General features: G+C 37.3%; 1 protein-coding gene and 1 long non-coding RNA gene across 4 annotated transcripts in view; both read right to left on the bottom strand.

Moving 5' to 3' along the window:
* Nucleotides 1–20,629, bottom strand: part of LOC131432043 (uncharacterized) — a 90,179-nt gene that overhangs the window by 18,154 nt on the left and 51,396 nt on the right. For 2 of the 3 annotated variants that reach the window (XR_009229775.1, XR_009229777.1), the window contains exon 2: nucleotides 942–1,226. This is a non-coding gene — a long non-coding RNA (uncharacterized LOC131432043). The remainder of the gene's footprint in view (nucleotides 1–941; nucleotides 1,227–20,629) is intronic. The other variant, XR_009229776.1, reaches the window with a different exon arrangement.
* LOC131432042 (uncharacterized) lies at nucleotides 18,415–20,014 on the bottom strand. Its single transcript, XM_058598083.1, has 2 exons — nucleotides 18,923–20,014; nucleotides 18,415–18,822 (listed from the first exon to the last, which is right to left on the bottom strand). Exons 1-2 carry the CDS (start codon nucleotides 20,012–20,014, stop codon nucleotides 18,754–18,756), a joined length of 1,161 nt encoding a protein of 386 aa, XP_058454066.1. The 3' UTR covers nucleotides 18,415–18,753.

The raw sequence follows: 20,629 nt of genomic DNA, 5'->3' as shown, positions 1-20,629 counted from the left end.
TCAACTATTCGCGCAATGCCCGCACTCTTCGATCATTTGCGAACGCAGCAGGCAAAACCTGTTGAAAAAAATGGGTATCTACGGACAATAATGGATGCAAGAGAGAAGCTGCGCAAGCACAACTCAGGCCACCTCATAAATATGCAACAAGGAGGCGGCGTCTAATCATAAATTCAAATCTCATACCGGCTCCAATGGCTGCCATTTCGGCCAATAGCAAGCCAGCAAACAAGCGCTAATATTGTTGAAAGCTAAATTAGAAGCCGCGCCGTAAAACACACGGCCTACTGCTCCCATGGTAGGAAGAAAAATGACTAGGCGGTGGTGGTCTGATAAATTTAAATTTAATTACATCTTATTAAATGATTATCAAACTGAAACGTATCATTAGCTAAAAAAAAACCATCCCACTCTAACCTATCTGGTCTAATGATTTTAACGGTTGTAATCCTCAGCCAATAAAATTACTCTCCTCGCTGCTTCACACACACACACATATTGAAGGTTGTTTAAAGGTTGCACATAACATGGGTTTTTTTTTGGAGGTTTCCACCTTGTATTATTTAAAAGCAACGATCGCTCATTAAGGTGCAATAATTGGTCAAATAGCGAGAAATATTAGTTTGGAATTTCTTACGGCCCGTGAACTCTATCGAAACGCACAGCCCATGTCTAAAACGGTGGAAATTTATTCAAAACGTAATTTCACCGGCCCCGAAGCACTTGCATTAGATGAGATGTAATTAATTTATTGGCCGTATTGTTTTTTACGTTTATAATTTTTGACTTATTTCGTGGTACCACCCAAAAATCATTTTTCTTCTATAACCACATTACCGCTACATAACACAATGGAAATTGTAATACAATATCCTTCACCTGGCTCTCAAACAGCCGAAACAAGATTGGGAACTCCAAGACTCAAACTATTTTTGATTCACCTTGTGTCAGCCACATGACAGCTTTTGGCACTTTCCCATCCCTAGTACATATCTAGAACTTGATTGCAATCCAATTCCAAGCTTGGGTCATCGTCGTCGTCGGTGAATTGGATGCAGTCCAAAATGTGCTAAAAATAAAACTATCATAAGACAGCAATCGACGAGCGAACCGTGTTCCAACAAAACTGCTCTAATTGATTTCCTACGTCAGACACAGCTACATGTGAGCCAGTACAGCTTGGCCAAATTATGTGATGAGAAAAGTTTGTCTTCTGTTAGTGCCACCTGTAAAACGACAGAAACAACAAAAAAAAAGTTAGTTACAATTATACCGCACGGGGTATGCTGTAAGAGAATTGAAAATGAATATCCCTATATTTTTGTTCCGAAAATGTCCAACGAGTTACAAATAAAAGAAAAACCCGTCTGGTACAATTTTCCCTCTAAATCCTATCAAACCACTTTAACGATCGCAGCAATCCACTGCGTATCCAATTATCGCTAATGTGCCATCATTACCAAGCCAAAATGCACAGCCAACCGAGATCGGGCCGCGCCAAGTCACGTGCTTGTAATGCCGCGCATTTAAAGAAATTGATTACCCCATCAGGGACAGTTTTCCTGCCGAACGCGACCAAGCCAACCTCCTCTAGCTAGCCTCGAAGCAAAACGACATATTCATAACGCTCGTGATCATCATCATCGTCGTTGCCGTCAGGGGGCGGGGGGATGCTGACTGGAGCGGCTTATCGTAATAATGATAACCATAATAACTATCGGTTCAAAAAAAAACACACACACACACTCAGTCAGTCAGTTAGGCCACCAGCACCAGTGCAATCAAATAATCTCGAAACAGTTATTATTCAAGCAGCATGACCGCAGTTCCATCAGTCGCACCATCTTTCTCCTTTCCGGGGACATCGTGCGGGGAGTCCTGATGGGACGCGTAACGACAGCATCCTTCTATACTTGCTGGTGGTCACAGTAGGCAATGTAAACGCACCCTCTCAAAAGTCGACGATACAAAACAACAACGAAAAAAAGACACATAGCAGGCCACTGCTACAATTGCTTTGCTTCGATTGTGTCCCGAAGGGGGAAAACCTAAAAAAATGCGATACATTTTTCTAAGCAGCACAAAAAAAAAACTAGGGGATAGAAAACTGCGGTTTACCATTCGTATTATAATATCAAATATTATTGTTATGTTTATATTCGCTTTTTACGACGGTCGGAGAAATCGATTTTTGCCATCGCAAAATGCCAAAATAAGACAACGCACTGACCGAAGGATTGGGCTTTCCAGTTGATTTACACGGTGATTGGAACTGAACTAGTCAAGCATCGAAACGATGATCCGTTGCGAATTTTAATGTTTATGTGAATTCAATTTGAAACATTACAAAACAGTTACAGCATTATTTCACCTTTAGATTTTGACTTTTGAGGCGATAATCTGCGAGAAATCAAGAAGCATTCTAAAGAATGTACTTAATAATTACTAAAATGTAGAAATTTCGTTCGTTTTATGATGGCGAATTTTGCATGAACTCGAACAAATCCTGGCAGCACCCTCTCAGAATTAAAAATCAGCTCAGTACTCATCCTTGTGGCATCTGTTAGCTCGCGCACCTTCTACTTCCACTCATTTAGTACTATTTCGTGTGGTTTTGACCAATTGACATTATTAGCAAGCACATCGAAGGGCCTGCCACTGCGGGTTTCATTGGTAGTGCAGTCTCGTTCACCACTTAACCCTCGAAACCACAATTTCACGGAGTAATCTGAAAGAGCACTACACTCATGAAATCATATCAATGTTAACTTCCCTCTCTGAGCAGCCTAGATAGCCGTGTAGTGTCGGTAGCGGTTTCCCAACTGGCTAAGAATAACGCTACGGTCCACCTGTACCGGTGGTATAAGTCCACCAAACAGGTAAGCCGTGTGGCATCCGGCGGAATTATTTTTTACCAAGAATTGATCCACTGGTTTCCTGTTCCATGTCGTAAAAGGCCACAAAAATAGGAACTCCTAAGTCAAGGTGTATTTCCGTGCCGATGGCTGAATGGCTGCAGGAGGTTAAACATTGCAGTCGTGAACGGAATATCTTGGGTTTTTCCTCAAGGTGGTGTACTATCCCCACTTTCATGGAACCTAGTCACTGATAGTTTGTTAAGGAAACTTAATAACCTCGGATTTCCGACTTATGGTTTTGCCGACGATTATCATATATTGATGACCGGTATAAGCATTAACACTCTCTTTGATTTAATGCAACAAGCCCTGCGATCTGTTGAACAATGGTGTTGTCAGGTTGGATTATCTGTAAATCCGGGTAAAACATCAATGGTGCTTTTCACTCATCGTAGGATAATTACAGGAGCTCGTCCGTTGCAGTTCTTTGGTTCAGGGGTCACTGTGGTCGATCAAGTTAAATACGTCGGGGTTATTCTTGACTCAAAACTGAATTGGTCTGCTCACATTGACTTCAGGATTGAAAGAGCTTGCATGGCTTTCGGCCAATGCAGACGAGCTTTTGTAAAATCGTGGGGACTCAAACCCAGATATATTCATTGGATCTACACAACTATTGTTAGACCAATTTTAGCATATGGATGTCTTGTATGGTGGCAGAAAGGAGAAGTCGCGACAGTTCAGTCAAAGCTAAATCATCTCCAAAGGATGGTCCTAATGGCGATGACAGGAGCATTCACGACAACTCCTACTGCTGCTCTAGAGGCGCTACTGTGCATTAAACCACTACATGTGTTCCTAAAACAAGAAGCATTATCTTGTGCATATCGTCTTAAGGTTACAGGGCTTTGGAACAGTAACCCTTTGGATTATGCTACTAGCCACACTCGCTTGTGGTCTCAAATGGTTACGTGGGATGAGTATTTACTCGCTCCTAGTGACCTAACTCTCACATGCAGTTTTCCTTTAAAAACATTCAATGTGAGCTATCCTCTTCGTTAGGAATGGTTGTCTGGTTGTCTGGAACGACAACTTGATGAACACATAGTTTGTTTTACGGTTCTCTGTTGAATGGTCGTGCTGGTGCTGGTGTCTACTGTCGTGAAATGAGGCTGGAGCAGTCTCATTCACTTGGTAGATACTGTACTGTGTTCCAAGCAGAAATCTACGCAATTCTGTGTGGAGTACAATCGGCACTTCAGCAGAGGATCTGTGGTAAACGTATTTATTTTTGTTCCGACAGTCAGGCAGCCTTAAAAGCACTCAGTTCGAATGACTCACGGTCGAATCTAGTGATCGCATGTCGAACTCAAATTGAAGACCTCAGCATTTCAAATGCTGTTTACTTCTTATGGGTACCCGGCCATTCTGGTATTACTGGAAATGAATGGGCTGATGAGTTGGCTAGAGCTGGTGCAACGAATGATTTCGTTGGTCCTGAACCAGCTTTACCACTTTCAACTAGTTGGATAAAGCACAAGATACGTTCTTGGGCTGCATCCAAACATGCCAGCTACTGGCGCAGCTTGCAAACTTGCGCTCAGACAAAAGCATTTCTACCAGATTTAAATCTGAAAATGTCAAAGTGTCTACTGCATTTCTCCAAGTATCATTGATGTATTCTGGTCAGAGCTCTGACTGGACATTGCAAACTCAATTATCACATGGCTACTATTCAACGTGCTGAGTATTATTCGTGTGATTTGTGTAAATGCGATTATGGTACTTCATATCATCTGATATGTAACTGTCCCGCATTGACGCAGCTACGTATCCGGGTTTTTGGTTCTCCATACACGGTTGAGTCTGTGTATGCGGAGCTACAATTAAAGGATATTCTCTCGTTTCTCACCCAATGTGGTAAGGAGCTATAGTCAGAAGGGTTCATCGTTCTTCCTGGAGTGAATGAATCCCTTCTGTATTCACCTTAAATAGGGTTTAGCAGATTGTTTGGCATCCTTTAGGGGGTACCGAATTTACTTCTGCTCGTACATACTGCGAATCGTTCTGCATTCTTCCGGGAGTGCAGAATGGTGTCGCTTTTGTAAGATCTCTAAATCCTCTCGGGGGTTGGAGGTTTTATTAACAGCAGACTGTTCGGGACCTCGTAGAGGTTCAGAATTTCCTTCTGCTTCCACTAAATGTGATCCTCAGCAGATTGTTCAGCATCTCTTAGGGGTGCAGAATTTACTTCTGCTTTTATGTGTTTTTGTGTCGTCAATTTTTCCCATCCTCCTAGTCCAACCCTTACCATTTCCTTTCAATCCTTCCCTCTTATATATCGGGAAAATGATGCTAAAAACATATTGATGGCAAGGCACAAATCTCCAAATATCAAGGGGAACGTGCCATTTGAGCCAATTTGTTCTGATTCCTGATAACCCTCGAAACCACAATTTCACGGAGTAATCTAAAAGAGCACTACACTCATGAAATCATATCATTACTTTTGTTAGGGTTCCTTCACCGTTTTCAGCCAAAAACTTTTCCATCTATATTATTCTTTATAGATGTGTAAAAAATACATTAAAAAACAATCTATAACTCCTATTTCAGAAGGATGCTATTTATATTGATATTTACTTAGTTTTTAATAATGATTTTCTAAGTTGCCATCGTTTGGCGAATTTTCAACGCACGAAATATTCAAATTATTCCAATGTTATTAAATCGACTTACAGCCTGGAAATGTTTCTAAAACAGATTGGAAACGGAATCAATTAATGATTTGTGCAAACATTCCACTGATTAACGTTTTTTATGATTCGTTGTTTTACTAAAACTCCAGATATGTGAATCTTATCATCTTGATAGATATAATTATTGCTTCCACAATGCACTGAGACAACAGGATCAGCACACCTCAGCTGCCACTTCAAATTAAAACCGTTAACTCAAACACCAAAACTGTTCGGCTCTCTACTTTTTGAAACAATTCCATTCGAATTAGAAGGAAATTTTCTCGGCTTAAATTTTTCATAAGCATTTCCCATGCTATACCTTTGAAGGATTTTTTGGACGGGATTCTGTGTAAATTTTTCACGAAACGACCTGCAAATTTCGTCAATTGCTTCAAATTGCAAGTTCGGTTATTTATTTGAGTCCAAACGTCTTCAATATCAACCCAGAGTACTTTGAAATTTCAAATTATTTGCATTTGAGTGGCTATGAACAGGTTCGTCCAATATACTCGGACCGTTTGCCTTCTGTTTTTAAATTACATCGATTGAACCGAGATTTGTGAACTCATCGACATATTTTATCTATTCGAATGATCCACTCTCTTGCTCATAAACCGTCAAATTGATTTTGGTAGTATTTCGCTTGAATCATTTGGGACTTTTAAGAGCAGGAAAAACTGCTTTAAAGTGCGGAAGTGTACGTCCCAAGTAACAATTTTTGTTACGCTAGCTTGTTTGCGACTAGTTTGCAATCAGATATTTGAGTAATTGTTACTAACATCTAACCACTTGCATGACTCAAAAAGCGCAGTTTCTACTAGTTGTTAAGTCGGCTAAAATAAGTTGTCGTTACGTTGTAATGCCATACTGAAATAACTTATCTTTTCATAACTTGAAAATAACTTGTTTTCAAGTAAACTAGTTGAAACTTAGTCACCATCGACATTATAAACATTGAATGAATCCAGAATACTTTTCTATCTTCAATTAAAAAAAAACGTGATTAATCCACCTAGCAGTGAGATGATACCTTTTTTTATCAATACGCATGTGTTTTTGCATGGATATTCTTAGGTGTTTTATTTCTCATGACATTATTTTAATTATCGTCGTTTTAAACGGCAAATTGAGATTTTAATCACTCATTACCCTGTAATGCCGAAACTGCAAAACATATCGAATTTCAATCTTAGCGTGCGACAATCGATTGAACATTCCATGAGATGTCGAAGTTAGTTCCACTTTAGAGTTTTTCGTCATTATTTATGGTACCTCCAGAGCCGGTATTCAGGAATTAGCATAGCCCAAAATGATTCGAAAAAAATGAAATTTATAAACTCATCATCTGTAATTCCAGAATCGGATAAAATTCACCAATTTTGTATGGGACCTTAAGTCCTGTAATATTTGTTTTTGAAGTTCGATTTGGTCTTTTCTGGGAAAATGATTGAGCTTTGAGAATCGATTCGATACTGGAACCGGAATTCTAAAATCGGTGTAGCCGAAATCAGTTAAATTCACCTGAGGAGTGTGTAGACATCTTTGAGAAATTGTAGTGCGAATTAAAATTTGGGGGTACATTCCGAATCCAAAAACGAATACCGCTCAAACTGAAATAAATTTATTTGGTAATCGACTATCCAAATCTGCAAACCCGATAAACCTGATTAATTTATGTGAAATGGACATTTTTATACTAATCACCCTGCATTTTCTAAACCAGAAGTCGGATCTGACTAAAAATTAGGAGGTTTTATAAGATTTTAAGACCTCTCATTTGAATCATAGATGATTCTTAGATTTCATTTGAATCTTGGATCGGTTCAGCCATCTACGAAAAAAATTAATTGCATTATTTTAATTTCGTTTCTCATATCATCCTGTGGTTCCGCAATCAGAAGTCGGATCCAAACGTAATTCAGGAACCTTGTTTGGGAGTATACGACTTTTCATATGAATCTGAGTTTGTAGAAAACGGTTTAACCATCTCCGAGAAAATTGAGTGAAATTATTTGTCACACACGCATTTGCTGATCTCGACGAACTGATTCGAATGGTATATGGATGATATGTTCTTCCAGCATTTATTGCTGTAAGTAGTTTAAATCAATATAATTATGGAATTGCTTTCAACTGGAAAATGCTGCCATCATTTGGTTTACATATGCCATATTCGAACGATTATGTTGCCAAAAATGAACCGTGCTAAAATTGGTCCGAGGCAAATTGTCATAAAAAAGGATGCTGTACACAGTCTTTTTGGTACTTAAAAACAATTATATGTAACAGTATAAAAAATCGTGTTTCACGTTGCTCCCAAACATTGCTTTTTCATACAGCGCTCAAAATTCCTTCTACTGGAATAAGGCTTACACAAAAATATCGATATCTCCGTTAAAAATGGACGGATTTTAACAATCTATGGCTTGTTGGATAAGTATTACCGAGCGAAATCTAAGTCTGGAAACATATTCTGTTTTCAAGGTCAAATGTGACAGATACTGTCAAAAAACTGAAAATTTTGACATAAAACTTCGTATAACTCAAAAAGTAAACATCCGATCTCAAAACCATTCAATAGCGTTCTGGGTGACGGGGAGACCTTTCATTTGCGACTAGTTTTATCAAAATCGGTCCAGCCATCTCTGAGATCTCGACCTCTTAGTTGACAACACACATACAGACACACACACACATACACACACACACAGACATTTGCTCAGTTCGTCGAGCTGAATCGATTGGTATGTGACATTCGGCCCTCCGGGCCTCGGAAAATTTTTCGAAAGTTTGAGCGAATTCTATACCTATTTTTTATATATATAAAAAAAGGTAAAAAAGGTAAAACAGAAGAGTACTTTAAGTCACAAACTTGATACAAGGTACAAATTTCACAACGATCCAAAAATTGTCGAGCGGAATTCAATTTTACTTAACTGTTTTTTATGCGCCTTCAATCAAAATCTGTTTATAAAGATATAAAAAATAAACAACAAAATAACCCTAAGTTCGGAATGTTCAAAATTATTCCAAGTAGCGCGATTTCTCATCATTTTAAATTCATATATCATGAGAATTATAATATTATCACAATCGATTTTCAATCCCTATATTATTTGCATAGAACAAAATTGACTATTCTTCCTTTCACTATTTTCGGCAAAAAGTAGTTTTGAAAAAAGTAATATCCTGGTTTTATTTACGTTTCATACACTTTGTGTTCGCCATATTCAAGCCAAGAAAGGTTGTTTTGTTTGCATTTTCGTTATCATAACGTTGGGAAAACCTACCGATAACTATCTGAATCAATGAAGATATTATATGTTATAATCTTATAATATCTAAGTTATTACTACATCAATTCACAGTAACGATTTACATATACGCTTATGTATTTATAATGGTTTCGCAACGGAAAATAAACCTTTTTTCAACTAGTACCTAAAAGCATAGCTGTGATTAAAGATATGTTAGAATCAAGTAACGATAACTTACAAATGATAGTTAGTTTAATGTTTACGTTATAAAGAAACACTGCTGTCACCTTGTTTTAACCAGTATAACATAAAAAACATGTTCGTGCTCTTGTTGCAACATAGTTTGGACTTTGTCGTATCAGAACTAGTTGCGAATTGCTACTTGGGGTGTGTACCTGATTTGGGGAAAAATGTTGAGATCGAATCGAAAACAATTGTCAGATGATTCATTTTTACAGAACACTCCACCATTCTACTACCATTCACTAATCTCGAGCAATCATGAGGGTCGTTCGATTATTCTAATTTAAGAGTATTCGAAATAATTTCCACCCAAAGATAATTTTTGAGCTGTAAGAAATTCACAGGGACAGCTACAGATACAGAAATAAAAGGAACAAGTACAGAAGCTAAGTTCAGGAAATAATAAAGAAGGTACAGGAACAAATGCCGAAAGTACAAAACCAAGTACAGAAATGAGAGAAACAAGTATAGGAAGTCCTGGCACAATTGAGTGCAGAAAAAGGTACAGAATGTGCAGATGGTACAGATATAAGTACAGAAGTTACAGGACCAAATACAGAAAAAAACGTGAGTTGGTACAGAACATACAGGAACAAATTTTGAAACAAGCACAGAAAGTTCAGGAACAAACACACAAATTACAGAAACAAGCACACAGAGTACAAGATAAAGTGCAGACAATAGAGGAATAAATACAGAAAAACGTTAAAACTTCAAAAGTTAATCGCAAATGTTGTCGAGACAACAATTTTGAATGGCAAATTAGAAGAAAAAAAAGTTTTCATTCCCCGCATTCCAACGATTCCAACTGCTATGCCATTTCAATTTGAACGTCATTTTCTCATCCGTTTAACTTTTCTATTACCGTCAATAATCGTTATGAGTCTGTAGCGTGAATTTAGAGTTTTTTCGGATGGTAAATTGTACGCTGCCTGTTTGCGTTTCGGTAAACCATCGGTTTTATATACTAGCAAACCCCTGCACACTTCGTAGCGCAATAATATTAGATTAGATGTAAATAAATCAATACTTCTTTCAATCAATTTTAATGGTTACTGTCAATAGAACGGAGCCTTTTTATATCGCGGACCACAGGTTGAGAATAACGGCTCTGCGATAAAAAACATTTTTTGTTTCTCCATTTTTGGTAAAAGTATGTCGAACCGATGGTTTGCCAACACGCGAACAGGCAACATACAATTTTCCATGTAAAAACTCAAACTTCATGACACAAACTCCTTATGATTACACTTGTGCTCTATTGACGGTAATATGAAAGCTAAACGGATGGGAGAATGACGTTGAATTTGAATGACATGTCAGTGGGTATCATTGGAATCGTTCCCTCGATGACATTTGCATCAACCTTTTAACTTTGAACTTTTTTTCTGCACTTGGTTCTGTATTTTCTATACTTATTGTTGTAGTTTCTGAACCTGTTCCTGTTCTTTCTGCTCTTGTTTCTGAATTTTATGTATCTGTTTCTGTACTTTCTGTACCTGTTTCAGTACTCTGTATTTCCCTGTGCTTTCTCTACATGTTTCTGTCTTCTCTGCACTTGTTCCAGTATTTCCAATATTTGTTTCTCTCATGTCTGTATTTTCTGTATATTTTTCACTTTTTGTACCTGTTCCTGTACCTTCCACACTTGTTCCTGTGCGTTCTGCACTTGTGCCCCTTATTTCTGTACCTACAGCTATGCAGGCGAACTTCGCACCGCTGAAAAATTATCTTTGGATGGAAATTATTTCGAACACTTACGAAATCAGAATAATCAAACGACCTGTGTAAAAGTCGGTTCAGAAGAGTGTGGTCATGATTGTTCGCGATCAATGAAGTTGAATGATAAAATGAGTCTCAGCAATTTTTCATTTCAAGGAGGTGAAAAATGTCAGTGTCGGTTTTCCCACTTCTATCGATGATGTCCGTAAAAGCAGCAGAAAATGTTTGTTATAGTATATTGTACGGAACTGTTCATAGCCACATAAACGCAAATAATTTGAAAAGTCGAAGTACTCAACAAAAGCCGATGTTTAGAGAAAAACATGCCCGAAAACATCTCGAACGGGTTGATATAATTTGGATCGTGTCTGGGCCAATTGAAGACGTTTGAACTCAAATGAATAACCGCACTTGAAATTTGAAACATTTTCCAAAATTTGGAGGTAATTTTGAGAAAAATTCGCACAAAATCTCCCAAGGTGTCAAGCCATTATTGATGCTGAAGGTGAATGGATTTGACAGAAATAGTTCGAAAATTGTTCAGTACTACTGTTATAGCGACGCGAACACCTATTTTCAACTTACCCTGAAAGTCAATCTATCGAACAGAGATAGCAGACCTCACTCTGACAATAAGTTTTCGCATATGAAATGACTACTGGAGTTGCGATGAACGGGAGTGCCGTCACCCTTCCAAATTATATTCGCATTTCACACCAAATTTATTTCATTTATCAATTGAATGTACTATTTATAACAGTTTTATTTGGGTGATGCTGGTGATGCTAATTTCATTTTTCGGGCTGCTTATGTAGAATTTAAGCCGAAAAAACATATAAACTTACTCTTACTATTTCAGTCGTAGACCACGCGGGTCTCTGCTGTATACAGGAGGCGTCTCCATTCAACTCGGTTCATGGCTGTTCGTCGCCAGCCTCGGTAGCTGCGAAGGGTCCGCAATTCGTCCTCAATTTGATCGATCCATCTTGCCCGCTGCGAGCCTTTTCTTCTTATACCGGTCGGATCATTATCGAGAATCATTTTAAAACAATAACGTGCTCGCGTCAATCACTTTCTTTTTTATTTAATTTGAATTGACGGCATTGAACACAATTTACATATCGAAAAATGGAAACCTGTATGCTGTTCATTTGGCGCTCACACCTAATTGAACATGCACGGAACGACCGGAATTAGCTCTGCGTCTAATTCGTATTACTGTTTTTGAATTAGTTGATTTTAACAACAAAATTTCCAAAATAACTATAAAATTGGTTAAAATTGAGAATTTACTTTGCTGAAAAAACTCTTATTTTTAGAGAATGTGTTTAGTTGGTGAATATCCTGGACACAAACCAGCAATATTTCAATCCAACACGAAATTCTCATTGACAACTAATTTTGTTATTAAAATCAGAAAATTTGTTTCTATTTATCTATCACCATCATTACTGAAGGACAGCACAAAGAAAACAAAACTGAAATGGGTATTATTAACAAGTTTATTGGCCAAAAACTCATGAGAAGTGTCAAAGCAAAACAATCCATTAAAAAGCTAAAAAGGAGAGTCTTATTGAAACTGCTTGAAAATTGTTTAGATGTTTTTCGCAAGTGTTCGATATATCTTTATTTAAATTTCTAAACCAATATGTAAAAATGTCGTAAACTGTTATTGGAAATCGCATTTATTCAAAATGTGTGCGAACTTAAAGCGATTGTGCGTAATAATGTTTTTACGCGGAACAGTGAGGTGAATTTCGAATGTTTCACTCTAATTGTGATGAAGTTTTTTTTGTATCTTCAAACCTTCCGAGCTGTCCGTCCGGTGTACTACTTGTATTCGGTTTTTGTTTTCCGAGTGCTAAAAGTTTTCAGCGAGAATGAAGAAAACAGTGATTTAGAAGAAAAAAATTCAAAAAGATGTTTATGTTTCGTTTATGTCTTTTTCTTAAATACAACATCGTATTTATACCTGCCAATATAGAAAAGACAACCGCGTCTGAAATTTTTTCGGCAGCAGTGTGCCATCTAGTGGCTAGTAGTCATTACGGTGTTACCGTTTCGGTGACAGGGCGCCATATAGCTGCAGATTGCAGAAGCCAATTCAACCATTCATATTGGTTGAAAACAACATTTTATTTCCTTGATTCAACTAAAAAATTAGTTGAATGGAAATGAAATGTGCCTTAGCTAAGAAATGACAGCACGTTTAATTTGTGAATTCAACTAAAAAAAATAGTCATTTCAACAAATATTTTATTATTATTAAGGGAATGAGAATAAAAAATCTAAATTTGCAAAAGTAAGATTTTTTTAGTTGTCTCAAAAAATAACTAACTAAAATCAGCAAATCAACTAAATTTTTCGCGAAAATGCTGATTTCGGTCGTTCCGTGTGTGGTTCGAAATAAAGAAACACGTGAATCAATAAAATTTGAACACAAATTAGCTCGTTTGGCGCCAAACGATTTTCATAATAATCTAGTGTTCATATTTTGCTCTCCAGCGGGCAGCAGCATTGCATAACTCGATAGGCGCCAAACAATCATCGTAGATCTAGCATGCATTGAGTGGAAAATTTCCACGTCGATGCATAACATTTTTCTAGATTCTCTCCACTTTCCTGAAGGATTTTGCTTATGTAATATAGCCTAAAACCTCCGCATAAATGTAAGCTTTAGAACAAAAAACAATATTTGCAGATCGGTCCACGCATACCAGAGAACATTAGGTACACACACAGAGAGCAGAATTGTCAAACGTTTTATGCTGTTCATGTAATGTATTCTTCCATCATTTTACTGATTACTCTGCTGCAACGAATTCATAAAAAAAATATTGTGAATATGTTAAAAGCTTTTGTTACGCAAAAATAAGCGAATGCACCGATCACCATATCACCTTTTGAGTCAGTGCATCGAACAGCGATTGTAGATCTCTCTCAAACTAATGGTTTCGACATATGGGAAAAAAGTGAAGAAGAAAAAGTAGCAATAACAAGCAATTTTAGCAATAACACTTTTTTTTACTTTTTATTTAGGACTTAGTAATGATTTAGTAGATTACAGACATATCAGAGGCTCGGATGATTCGCATCGCTAAGTTCGACTCCTCTGGTAGAAGGTAAAAGTTTAGATGCGAGAAACCTTCTGTTTATTCAAACACTGCATTCGTTTATTGGTTGTATCAACATTCGTCTCATTAGTTGATACCTCATCATTTTGCTTAGTACTCCACCTACAATTATCGAATGGTGGAGTTCGTTGTTGAGAATGCATATCAGAAAGTTTTATATGAATGGAATGTGCAATTCTTCTGTTATAGCGGTGTGAACATGAGGTGTGATTGTACCATTATCCTGCTTATCGTTCGTGTCAATGCATAGAATCTCACAACTAATGGTTTTCAATCCATCCTTGAGAATTTACCCGATTCGACTGAACGAACTTCAGCATGCTATAAAAATCGTTCTATAATTTGATTTGTTCAACTCACACCTACGATGGCCATCATTAATCGTCTAACTGATTACATTGCAAAACCGTAAAAAAATTTCAAAATCGACCTCAAATCTTCTCCAAATGATAGTTTAGTAGTAGTAGTAGTAGTCAAACAAATCGATTTGGGTGATTCTTTCAAGAATCGCAGAAAATTATTTTGAAGAATACCACAGTATTATAAATGATAGTATGATTGATATGAGAAAGGCATCATTACATAACTAGGTGGATTAAAACAGATGTTTTAAATTTCTATTGATTACTTACAGCTTCTTCTTAGACACAATGTTTGTGGAATCTGTAGATTTTGAGTTATAATTGTTTAAAAATAATGTGTCTTAAAACACATACGCCCCTTTCAAAAATTAGTCTTTAATGGAAAAAATCAGTGAAAAATACTATTTTGTCACACACGAAAAGTTTCATGCAAATCAAAGGAGGTCGTGCCAGAATTTTGCCATTTCTGCCATTAGAATTGTTTAATATCAAATTTGTTAGTACTTTTTGGGCACTATAGCATTTTTTTAGATGTTTTAATTTTAAAGAACCAAATTTGAACAAGTGAGACCGAACCATCCGGACTGTTTCATCATACTCCGAATTTCAACTGAAAATTACCCTCCGACAGCCCGACATCTGGCAAATGACCGTTTGCGTTTCGTTATTAGTCAAGCGGGTTGATTAGCCAGACGGTTCCCAAACTATCATCTCCTTTTCAACGACGCCCGCTCGTTCCAGCTTCCCGATTCCAAGGCCAGGGTGGAGACAGCAAACAGCACCACCCCGAACGCAACGGTGTGAAGAGCTCCAAACGTGTTTTCCGTGTCTGCTGCTGCTGCTGCTACTTCCTTCGAAGTCGGAGCACCAAAGGCACAGGATCCTATTCACATGATGTATGGTGCAAGGGGTGTTATGTCTCAATTACGACTGCAGACATTATTTCGGGGAGCATTCGTACACCCCGTGCTGCTTGCAAGGAAGGCTTCCATAAGAGGCTTCTGTGTTGGTTGGAAACAAAACACGAGGAGCAGATAATTTCACGGTTTGATAACTGCGCGGAAGCTCCACATCGGCTTTGGTGAGTTCTCTGATTTATAGAATGGTTCATTAGAATGATTTAATAAGGTAGCCATGGTCTTAGCAAGCGTTGGGTTTGGCACACCTTTCCAAACAACCGTCCGTTGCCACAGACAACCAACAGCGAAACGAAATCTTTGCTATCCTGAATACGAATTAGTCCCTATTTCGATAGTAACCATGGTAACCAGAAGTGTTGGTAGTAGTAAAGATAATTTAAATATGCCCGTCGCATATGTCTTCCGTTCGGCAGGAAAATGTTGGAGGGATTTTTTTTTCTCCTCAAACCAAACGGTTAAGACTGGTCCTGGCACGCACAGTGAAAGTGAGTAGAAATAATAAATTAAATATGCAGAAGAGCACCCAGAAAGAGCATTTAATTAAACAGTATATAACAAGGGGAAATAGATGTCTCCGTTGCTTGCTTCCCTGTATTCAAGAAAAAGACATTTCAATAGGTGCCTTCGTAAGGATTCGAGCACCAATTTCGACAAATGCTGAGTAGAATGCTGAGAGGGTCATTCCACCTTAGCAAATATGCGCACATGTACTTGCATATATTGACAGATATCGAGATTAGAATAATTGCATTTCCTTATCGGTTCGAGACAGACGTATTTCGATGACGGTGAAGTAGGTTTCTATGAGCAGGGGTTTCGAAGAAGAAGTAGTTCCGTCTCTGAGCAAACCGAATGAGAAAGTTCCCCTAATTTTTGCTGGCTGGATAGCAATCGAAAAGTTCAGCAGTTTTTCGAGGCCAGTGTTTCGACTGGTACCATTGGGAAATAGTAAAGTAGGTTTGTTATCATTTCAAACTAAAGTATATTGAGTAAAATAAGGCCATGAAAGTCGGATTTTTTTTTCTCTTCATCATGGGTTAATTGTTACATATGATGAATTAATACATGCCGAAATTTCACATTTGTTACCATTTTCCATGTGAGTCACATGGGCAGTTTTAGTATATTAAATTCATCAAACCTTGACTCCAGAACCGAATACTGGATTCGCGCAAAAAGGAAAACCACACGGAAAGACCAAAATCTGTATTTTGGCGAAAAAATTAGTTGATTTTCTGATTGTAGTTAGTTATTTTTTGAGACAACTAAAAAAAATCTTACTTTTGCTAATTTTGATTTTTTAATTCTCATTCCCTTAATAATAATAAAATATTTGTTGAAATGACTATTTTTTAGTTGAATTCACCAATTAAACGTGCTGTCATTTCTTAGCTAAGACACACATCATTTCCAACCAACTAATTTTTTAGTTGAATTAAAGAAATAAAACGTTGTTTTCAACCAACATAAATGGTTGAATTGGTTTCTGCAATTTGCAGCTATATGGCGCACTGTCATCGAAAAAACGTAAAGACCGTAATGATAACTAACCACTAGATGGCACACTACTGCCGACAAAAATTCCAGTCGCGGTTATCTTTTCTATATTGGCAGGTATAAATACGATGTTGTATTGGAGAAAAAGACATAAACGAAACATAAACATCTCTTTGATTTTTTTTCTTTTAAATCGCTGTTTTCTTCATTCGACTTTGCGATATCGACTCTCTCACTAAGCACTCGGAAAACAAAAACCGATCACAAATAGTACACCGGACGGCGTAGCCCGGAAGATTGGAAGATACAAAAAACATCATTTGACATATACAATTAGAGTGCAACGCGTAAAAACATTATTACGCACAATCACTTCAAATGCACACAAAAATACATTTTCCACTAAGAGTTTACGTCATTTTTACATATCGGTTTAGAAATTTATATATGAATATATCGTAATACATGCGAAAAACATCGAAACAATTTGCAAGCAGTTTCAACACGACTGTCCTTTTTAGGTTTTTAATGGATTGTTTTGCTTTGACACTTCTCATGAATTTTTGGCTAATAAACTTGTTGATAAAACAAATTTAATTTCTGTTTTCTTTGTGCTGTCCTTCAGTAATAATGGTAATAAATAAATAAAAACAAGTTTTCTGATTTTAAAAATAAAATTAGTTGTCAATAAGAATTTCGTGTTGGATTGAAATATTGCTGGTTTGTGTCCAGGATATTCGCTAACTAAACACATTCTCTAAAAATAAGAGTTTTTTCAGCAAAGTAAATTCTCAATTTTAACTAATTTCATAGTTATTTTGGAAATTTTGTTGTTAAAATAAACTAATTTAAAAACAGTAATACGAATTAGGCGCAGAGCTAATTTCAGTCGTTCCGTGCACCTACTTTGCCCGGATGGAGAGACCAATTTGACCCAAGACCGATTGTTACAAAGGGTGGACGATTTTTCGCACGCATCTTCATTAAATTGTCGTTATTCGGGAACTGTCGAAGTGGACGAAGCATGGTTTGCTTGTTTGTTACGGGCAATTTGATCTATGCTGCATTACCACAGTGGCAGTTAGTAAAAACTTTGAATGCAAAAACCGGATAAATACATTTGTTTTGGAAGGACCGGTTAAGTTTTTGACCGGTTTTTGCATTCAAAGTTTTTCTGTCCGATTCTTGCAAAAACAATTTTTTAAACGATTTTTGCATTCAAAAATACTTAAACGGGTTTTCCAAACTTAGTTGCACTTAGCCGATTTTTGCTTTCAGCCGTTCAAATGTACAAAAATGGTGGCCCAGGAGAAGATGACGAAAACTTTAAATATGCTGAATATTTGGTTGAAAACATTAGAAAGCTAAACAAGGAAAAACAAAATTAAAAAACCTGTTCTAATCCACCTAGTGGTGTAATGATGCCTTTCTCATATCAATCAAACTATCATATATAATACTGTGGTATTCTTCAAAATAATTTTCTTCGATTCTTAAAAGAATAACCGAAATCGGTTTGTTTGACCGTCTACTGATAAAAACTATCAATTGGAAAAGATTTGAGGTCGATTTAGAAAATTGTTTAAGAGTTAGAGTTCGGATCAGCAATGTTAACTTTTTAAAAACTAAAATTAAACACTTTATTTATGAATCCGGAGTAGCGGATACTAACTAGCTATTACGAACACTCGGCAGAGAAAGAGGATGAGCGCGTGGCTCAGCTACCTTTTATAATGTAAAAACTGCTAACTATGCGATTCTAACGGCGTGTACTCGTGGCTCGCTGTAGTTGGTCGGCAGTGTTTCCTAACGGCTCCCCTTTTTGAAGAAAAGCTGTCCTCAGCGTTCTGTTTCCAAATCTGTGTTATTCCTGTTGTATGAATGGCACCTCGGGATGTCCGCCTGTTGTTGCATGTGCTGAACTCGTATCTTCTCTGTTCCCATCTTGTAGAATTACTAGTGCTGACCTGCGAGCGATGATTACTTTGAGGGCCCATACTGCAATGAATATGATTAGGCTTATAGATATAGATGATATGCCGCCAAATGATAACCATCCAAAAGTTTTGAGGTTCCAGTGGAGATTTTCTGTGGTCAGGTTTAAAATATTGATATGTTTTCGTTGTTCCAAATGAAGTTCCTGTAAGTATTCTAATGGAATGCGGTTTATAACGAAGGTGGAATTTACCTTCACTCCAGTGGTCGGTATGAATGACTTTGCCGAAATTTCTAGATTACTGTTGGAGAACTCTTCCCCGTCTAGTTTTAGCATACAACTGGAAAATTGTATGAGGAATGTGCCTTTCAGTTCTCGTTGATGATTGGAGCAGTTGGATGTTAGCACTACATTCGCATCGTTTACCAGTATATTTCCTTCGTTGATTTTTCTGATGGTTTTACTGTTGTACACTCGTTCTGTAGGACATTGTGCGTTTTCACCTTTAATTATTTGTTGCACACATTCTACCACTGGCTCCAGTTGTGAGCTTGGACAGATATAAATGTGTTTGTATTTGGGGCATTGTGATTTTGTACTATATACTATTGGACCGTTCAGGTAATAGGTTGATGTTAGATGAATTCTTGTTTGGTTGGAAATTATTGATTCCACGAAGTTCATAGTGTACTCCGCGTTTTTTATTTTGGGTATTTTCAGTATGTATATGATGGTTTCTTTACTGTACATGACGTAGGCGCTCGAGATGTCCAGAACATTTTCTACGATTGTTGTTTCTAGTCCGCTTCGAAGAAGGATCTGCTTTGCTGTCTTCATCTCTTGGTAGCTAATGAGCCGACTGCTAGGAATACTTTGCCTGGCCAAATCTATAGCTTCTTCTATGTATTCTAAATGTTTAATGAGCTCGTCAATGTTGAACAGAAGGTTCAATGAATCGAAATAAGTGCGTGTTTCTTTAGCTGTTACATCAAAATTTCTAAGTGTCATTACAATATTGTTTGATATATTATTGATTCTATTTTCGAAGATGTGATTGGTAGTGATTTGTTTATTGTTCTGATCTATTAGTAAATTTGAAGTTCTATTAATTATTCGTAGATCTTCTGCGTCCGGGCTGCCGGACACATACTTCCAAATTTTACCTAATGTTTCCCATCTTTTAGTTCTAGACTGGGGTTGCAACTTCTGGAAACAAGAGTTTAACGTTTCTATTTTAGCGTTTAATAGTGAGCTCATTAACTGTTCTGTTTCTGTCTGTTTTTGAACCTGATAATTTAGTCGCTCTATAGCGTCCTGAATGAGACCTAAATCAATCCGGTGCATTATTCTTATAAAATTATTGCTAAGTCGTGCTGGTCCTAGGGGTATTATTGCCAGAGGGTTTTTGGTCAAGTCGTGTATTTGTATGTCGGTGGTCCCCGTCTTTATCCATGCGAAAAGTCTGAAAATTTAGAAGAAGGACCTGTCTTGAGTTTTTGTGTTTCTCTTATGAGTCTTGATTTGTTTTTCGTCAGTAATAGTTTTGTCTGTCTGACTCTCAATCTTTACAAGTCTGTAGCGATGTCCGTAAGGAGAGGGCTTCGCTCTGCCTTGGCTTATTGATTTTTCTGAATTCATCAGAACGCATAGTTTCCAACTTTGCGTTGTGACTATCGGCCGAAACTTTTATATTATCTTTGGCAGTTTGGATTGTTTTTTGCTTTGCCAGATTTATCTCGTCAATGTTTAATGAAGTGGATGTTCCATATATAATTTCTCGTGGTGAGAGATTTGTAGCGGAGTGCTTTGATTCGTTATATAATGCTGTAACGAGAGAGAGGCCCTCGTACAATGTCATGGTTTCGACCTTTCTTCTATTTGCCAAGTACATTTCGAGCAATGTGTTATGGAAGCGTTCTATAATCCCATTGCTGTTGCTGCAGCTGGCAAAATGTAGAA

The sequence above is a fragment of the Malaya genurostris genome, chromosome 2, assembly GCF_030247185.1.
Source record: "Malaya genurostris strain Urasoe2022 chromosome 2, Malgen_1.1, whole genome shotgun sequence".
Taxonomy (NCBI): Eukaryota; Metazoa; Arthropoda; class Insecta; order Diptera; family Culicidae; genus Malaya; species Malaya genurostris.
This window is presented reverse-complemented; position numbering and strand designations above follow the sequence as displayed.

Coding starts and splice junctions, on each gene's coding strand:
- LOC131432042 (XM_058598083.1), bottom strand. CDS start 20,014: ATGCACCGGATTGATTTAGGTCTCATTCAGGACGCTATAGAGCGACTA. Junction 18,823..18,922: donor TACCGACCACTGGAGTGAAG/GTAAATTCCACC, acceptor ACCTGACCACAG/AAAATCTCCACTGGAACCTC.